Source organism: Camellia sinensis, chromosome 14 (genome assembly GCF_055761805.1).
Source record: "Camellia sinensis isolate YWXY chromosome 14, ASM5576180v1, whole genome shotgun sequence".
Classification (NCBI taxonomy): domain Eukaryota; kingdom Viridiplantae; phylum Streptophyta; class Magnoliopsida; order Ericales; family Theaceae; genus Camellia; species Camellia sinensis.
Window position 1 is genome coordinate 105,930,245 of NC_138974.1, and position 7,154 is coordinate 105,937,398.

Genomic DNA, 7,154 nt, shown 5'->3' on the forward strand with positions numbered 1-7,154 from the left:
AATGTTTGGCTAAATAAATTTGTCATTATAAATTAACCTTTGGCGACAAACAAGAAGTTTAGTCGCCAAAGGCATATAAAATTTTAGAGGGAAACGTTAAAAGATTGGCGGTTAGTTTCTTCTCAGTAATTTTGAAACAAGGTTCTTCTCTCTCTCTCTCTCTCTCCCTCTCTCATACACACACACACACATATACACACACAGAACCAGTCACCACTAAACCTCACCTTACTGCAGTCACTCACCACTTTTGCTCACCGTAAGTCGCACACCACCACCGCCACCGCCGCGATACAAACAAGTTCTCTCTCTCTCTCCCCATTCCTCGATTTTCCCATTTCTCACTCTTGCTCTAGGGTTTATATGATCTATTTAGTTTAATTTCATGTTTAGCTTATTTTTGGTTTAATTTATTCAAATTGCAGTAAATTTGGAGTTGCATTAGTAGATTATTTATGGTCGTTGTGATGTTTCGGGTCACTCTGTTTAGTTTTGGAGTTTTCAAAAGTAGTTTTTGAGTTTTCAATAAATATTTTTTAAATTTTACTGAAATTTTTTGATCAAATTTTTTTATTTTTTAGATATATTTAAAAAAAAATATTTTTTTAAATACAAAAAAATACGAAAAAATCAATATATTTTAATATTTTTTATATTTATTAAATAATTTTTAGATTTCTTCACACTCTTGGAGTGCATTTAGAGTAGGCAATCTAAAAAATAAAAAATAAAATTGACTAAAATAAAAGAATCAAAAACCTAAAATCTATTTTTAAAAATTCAAAACCAAACCATGTGAATTTAGAAAAAGAAAATCAATCTTAAGTAGTAAGCATACGTATAATTGTGAAAATGTATAGTGGGCCCCATTTCAAGAGTTCACTTTGGACCTCAAAAACTTGAGGACCGACCTTGTATAAAATGCATTCTAGCTATGAATTATCTTTTCCTTATTTTGGTATGCCTTGTCTAGGTAGGAACAATAATTTCAAATAGAATTGTTGTTTCAACAAAATGTGATAATCTTTCTCCAACCAAAGGAATAGCTATTTCATTTCATCATATGGAATCACCTTAAAGCATTATCAATTAGCTACTATCACCATTCTCTACCACTATCAATCACCTTTAACCATCCTACAACTACTGTTACCACCATTATTACAACCACCGCATCGCCGTAACCACCACTCTATTATTGCTATCATCACCACCAACGCCGCCACAAGTACAACCACTGTCACCATATCACCACCACCATAACCACTACCACCACCTCTACAACCACCACACCACCACCATCCTACTATCACAACCTATCACCACCACTGATGCCACTACCACCACAACACTCACACCATCACTTCTACAAGTACGAAAACTATCATGATTTATGAATTTTTAAATTGGTTGTTACTAGCTTGTTAAATAAATAAATAAATAATAAATAATAACTTATTCCATTCCATTAGTTTAATACGTATAATCAACTTTGAGACTTGTGCTAGCAAATGATTGTGTATTATTCTTGGTGCCAACCTCGTTGGAATCTTGAAGTCATACTCTGATACTCTATGCACTTTCCTCCCCCTTTGTTGATGTAATTCATATACTTTGTATGCTTGATTTCATCAATAAAGTTTCATTTTAATGATAAAAAAAAAAGAGCTTAATACGCATAACCAGACATGAGTATGAGAAATGTCATTTTATGTAATTTCATATTTGTTGACAACCAAATAATAATGTTATATATCATTCTTACTCTCATTCCTCTCACACTTCACTGCATTCACTACAAGAAATGTCACTTTTGGCTACTAAAATATTAGTCGCCAAAAGTGCAAAATTTGGTCGCTGAAACAATTTACCGACCAAACATTTCTGTCGCCAAGTTCGTCGCCTATACCCTGTCGGCGATAGTATTGGCGACCAAACCATTTTTGGTCGCCGAAAGTTAAACATTTGGCTACTAAACTTTGGTTAGTCGGGAAAGGTGATCTTTTGGTGACTAAATTATTGGTCGCCGAAATTGAACTTTTGGCTACTAAACTTTGGTTAGTCGGCAAAGGTATCTTTTGGCGACTAATATTTTAGTCACCGAAAGTTCTCACATAAAACTAAATTAAACTATTAGAGACTAAAATTTTAGTCGCTAATAGAATACGTACATTTAGCGACCAAACACTTTAGTCGCCAAAGGATGTTATGTTTTTAGTGACTAAAATATTTAGTCGGCAATTAAACTTCCCTCGTTCTAATTTGTCTTAGCTACAATGTCTTTGGTCGCAAAAAGCCATTTGGTTATTTTTTGCTACTAAATTTTTTGTCACTAAAACATTTGCTTACATTTTTGGCTACCAACATATTTAGTCACCAAATACTATATTAATTTTTTTTTTTTAATTTCTAAACCACCTGTATCCATTATTAGTGCAACTTGTATCCTGTATAAACAATATAATCCATCAATACTTAATATTTTATCAACCATTCAACAACGTGCACACATTTCACTTCCAACCATCCAAAAAAATTTTATTCAACGTCCAATTCTAAATGTAAGACAAATTCCATCAATACCAAGTATAATCCAACCCCCAATAATTTAATTCCATACATAATAGAGGATTAACCAAATTTAATATCCAAAAGGAAATCTATACCACACCAAAAATTTATTCTGTACCGCCCCAAAAACTAAATTGTATCACGTCCAATGCTAATTTCTATCAAGCCAAATTTTAGATATTTACCATGCAAAAAAACTAATTTGCATGAACCACTATATATACAGACGGAGATATAAAAACAATGCCCCTTCCGTAGTTGTCAAAAAAAGTCATATCCACATTTGTACGTCAAAAACCATCTGCAAAAATAAATAAATAAATAAATAAAATTAATCATTAGTATTGATTAAATATTGGCCAATTTAAAATTAAAAAAAAAAACATATAAAACTCGAAATTAAGTAATCTTTTCAAATCAATCATTAGTTTTGCATACTCGAATATATATGAAATAAAATTTTGATGTTCAATCTAAGTACATACAACATATGAATCTAGTTGCTCTATATATCCCAAGTTTATACTTTTGAGGTGGGTGACTAAACTAAAACTAATTTTGAAGTGTAAGGATTAAACTGTTTAATTTAAAACTATAAGGATCAAAATAAAATTTGAGTCAAATTACAAAAATGAAAAACATAATTAACTCCAAAAAGGCACGTGCCCCTCCTCAGATTTTTATAATTACACTAGTACCTATATATTTGCATAATATTTTTGTTTTAACCCTTAAAAATTATAATTGTGCCCACCTTAGTTTATATAAGATCCTTTAAAAATTAATATTTAAAGGCCCTTCCTAATTGAAAAAAATTAAGACTTACAATTTAAGTCTCACAATGACATGTCAAATAATGTATTAACTTTTGATTTATTACAATCACATAAGAACTCTAAATTAAAAAATGACTCTTTCTCTTTTCTTTGTTCTCTGTTTTATTCTTCTTCTTATTTTTTCTTGTTGGGAAAATTAAACATGTGGTCCTTATAGATTGTTCACTCCAATTTGATTCTATAGTTTCAATTACATCAATTTTATCTTTTATTTTTTCACATTATGTCAATTTCATACAATTAGTAATGCCCATTAATAAATTAACACAAATTAAGAATAAAAAAAATGATCTATTCACTCTCAAAGAGATTGAGGGATTAACATAGAATTTGAAATATGTGAACCATGTGTGTAATTTGCCTGCTAATAATGTTACAATAATCATACTTTTACACCGCATTTGAAGTACCATGTGAATTGTCACCACTAGATTGGTTGAATAAGTTTCATCATTTATACTTGTTCACAATGTAGTGTTAAAAACATAATGATAAACTTGAAAGAAATAATACACTTTGAAAGGCTTACTTATCATATGACCTATTGGATAATAAGTCTACCTATTAAGATCTACACGTAAGTCTTCCTAAATATAATTAACTTGAAAGAAATAATACACTTTGAAAGGCTTACTTGGATGAACGTAGGGCACATGAAGGATAGGTCTCCAACCATCCCTCCTTGAACATGGCCATCTGCAACTCCCAAAGTAGCTACAATGATGCATATACCAGTATAATTTCCAATGTCTCCTTTCCCTGATGTTGCTGAACCTAACTGTCAAGGAAACCAGATGATGAAATTTAAGAGAGGGTTGGGTTTTGGTGAGTTAGATGATAAAAATCGAGCAGTTGATTGACTTGTGTGTTAAAATTTGTCAAACCAACCCAACCTCCCTATATGAAGATTAAAATTATGTTGGGCAAACTTCACTTTATTCCTTTATAGTTTGGCTCATTTGTGGATTGCCCCCATATTATTTGGAAATAAGCACATAATCCTCACGTAGTTTGTGAACTCAAAAGCACGCTAACTTCTATTATCAGAATATGAAAATTGACCTTTATGCCTTTTTCTTCTTCCTCTTCTACTCTTTTGAATTAAACCTGCAAATATATATATATATATATATATACAAACACTTATTTTCTCTCTTCTTCCTTCATGCTGCCAACTCTAACCTGTTTTCTCACCATTCATCAACAGTAAATGCATATATATAATTTGTAAATGCATATATATTATCAGTCATTCGACATTATACAAATCAATTTAAAATCCAAATACTTAATTTGTCCACCTAACAAGAGTTGATGAGAATCAAATTGAAAGTGGGTTTAACTGAGAACCAATTCTTTTTCACAGTAACCTTTTAACTTCATGACTATTAATGGCCCATAGCTATTCATGACTATATCAAGTTGACCTGGACAAACCATCAAGCCCATAGCTAGCTCTACGTATGGGGCTTTCTTCTAAAAAGGGAAATAAGCAATTAAAAGATGCCAATTTAGAAAATTCTTACCTAATCCTCTCAAATAGTTAGTTAACATAGGATCTCAAGAGAGATAGTTTGAAGAAACATAAGTTCAAATTACTTAAAAATTACTTTGTAATTAGTAGACAAAAAAAAGTGACATTCAAGCTGTGCTTGGATTATTGATTTGGGTAAGAAAAGGGAAAATGATGATGAAATGTATGTAAAATGAAACTATATTTTATTTATATGTAATCCACATTTCTTTCTCTCTCTCTCTCTCTCTCTTTTTGGTTTTAAATTTCACTCAAATCCATAATCCAAACACTGGTTAGTCATGAAAAAGAAGAAAAAATAGAAATTAACAGTGGGCTATATACTTACAGGGAACTGATCATAATAGTAATCTCCGATAGTCAACATGATGTTCCACGGGACAAGGCATCCAAGCCCAAGAATCCAACATACTACCATTCCACCATATCTACCCTAAATATATCATAAACAACAAGCAACATAAATAAATCACGTTGTTTAGTTTAGTCATTACCCTAATCAATAAACAACTACTACTGCACTAAATTTTTTTTAGTGATTTTTTATAACTAAACTAATAATTAAAGTATATGTGAAGAAATCAAAAAATAAAATAAACTTCATTAAAGAGAAAAAAAATCTTTAGTGAACTTTTTTCTTTTATTTTTTTTTTATAGATTTCTTCATGTATATATTTTAGATCCATGTAGATTAGATTCATCTAAAAAGTCAAAACGAATCATTAAAATATAAAAAAAAAAAAAAAAAATTCAATGATGACCAAAAACAAAAAAAACATTGAAAACAAGAAAGCAAAAAACAGTTTATGAAAACTGAACCAAAATATTGTTCTAAAAAAAAAATCATCAAAATATGAAAAAAGTTCACTAATAACAAAAAAACAAAAAACTTCAATAAAAACGAAAAAATACTGAAAACAAGAAAGCGAAAAACAGTTTGTGAAAACTAAACCAAAATATTGGTGTTACAATTATAATAAATGAAACTCTTTGCTCTAAAAACCAAAAAACCAAAGGCATTTGATCAACAAACCTGAAGCCTAGTTGGAGATCCACTTGTATCAGCAGCAATAGTCATGACACTTGCTAGCAGACTTGGTAATGCAATGCTAAGAAAAGCAGCTACCAAGTAGATCCATGTAGATTAGATATATATATTAGCAGCTACCAAGTAGAATGATATATATATACTTGAAAAGCAATGCGATGCTAAGAAAGAATCACAAGCTGATACAAATCTTTAATTATGCCTGAAAAAGTGGAAACCCCATTAATTAAATTTTGAGCATCTCAAAGAATAAAAAAAGAGATAAACTGAATCTATGGCTTTGAAAAATATTACACAATTGAAATATATTTATTCATTCATACATACATCTATTCCATATTATAAACAAACAGCATATTCAGCGCGGATGAAGTCTGATCACGTTGGTGAATTCCTCCACTCCCATTCTGGAGCCAATTCTTACTCTATCTATTCTATCTATTCTATTATATAAACTATACAAACCATTTAGCGTGAACCTTTTTTTGAAGCTTTGTCATGCTTTTCTCTTTTTTTATTTATTTATTCATATTGCATCATCAAAATTCACTATAAAACAATCAAAACCCACAATAATTGAAATCACCCATTTGATTCTAGGATCGAGATGATACAACAAAGTAGATTAGATTTTTGAAAAGCCTAAGAGACATTTTATCAAACAGTTTGAAGGCAAGAAAAAAAAAAAACAAAACAAAACAAAACAAACAAACAAACAAACAAACAAACAAATTGAAAAGCCATAACAACTTCCCAAACCAACAATTCATGGGGGGCAACGAGCCATTAGATTTTAATGGGTTTTGATTTATGTATATGGATATATATATACACACAAAGAAGACTAGAAGAGGAAGAAACAGAGAATGGTAGAAGAAGATTTCAATGAAGAAAAACATTGATGGTTATATCGATACCCAGAAAAATGGTGTAGAAGAAGACCTAATCACCAACCTAGATATTGTGTCAAAATGCGAACTGCACAGAGAGAGAGAGAGAGAGCTTGCAATCGGTGCTCCAGCTGTCGGCGACCGTGAGGAGGAGTGGCGGAGGCACGGCTGGTGGAGCAGCGGTGAGAGAAGGAGGGGAGAAGAGCAGCGGAGAGGCAGAGGCAGTATAATGGGAGAGGTAGAGAGAAACGCTGAAGAGAGAGAGACAGAGGCGC

General features: G+C 31.2%; 1 protein-coding gene across 1 annotated transcript; it reads right to left on the reverse strand.

Moving 5' to 3' along the window:
* Nucleotides 1-2,511: 2,511 nt before the first annotated feature.
* On the reverse strand, nucleotides 2,512-7,154 carry LOC114279519 (equilibrative nucleotide transporter 3). Its single transcript, XM_028221775.2, has 5 exons — nucleotides 6,997-7,154; nucleotides 5,975-6,063; nucleotides 5,270-5,374; nucleotides 4,042-4,185; nucleotides 2,512-2,872 (listed from the first exon to the last, which is right to left on the reverse strand). The coding sequence occupies exons 2-5, from the start codon at nucleotides 6,017-6,019 to the stop codon at nucleotides 2,843-2,845; spliced, it is 324 nt and encodes a 107-aa protein (XP_028077576.2). The 5' UTR covers nucleotides 6,020-6,063; nucleotides 6,997-7,154; the 3' UTR covers nucleotides 2,512-2,842.

Coding starts and splice junctions, on each gene's coding strand:
- LOC114279519 (XM_028221775.2), bottom strand. CDS start 6,019: ATGACTATTGCTGCTGATACAAGTGGATCTCCAACTAGGCTTCAG. Junction 5,375..5,974: donor GATCTCCAACTAGGCTTCAG/GTTTGTTGATCA, acceptor TGATATATTTAG/GGTAGATATGGTGGAATGGT. Junction 4,186..5,269: donor ACTATTATGATCAGTTCCCT/GTAAGTATATAG, acceptor TTTCCTTGACAG/TTAGGTTCAGCAACATCAGG.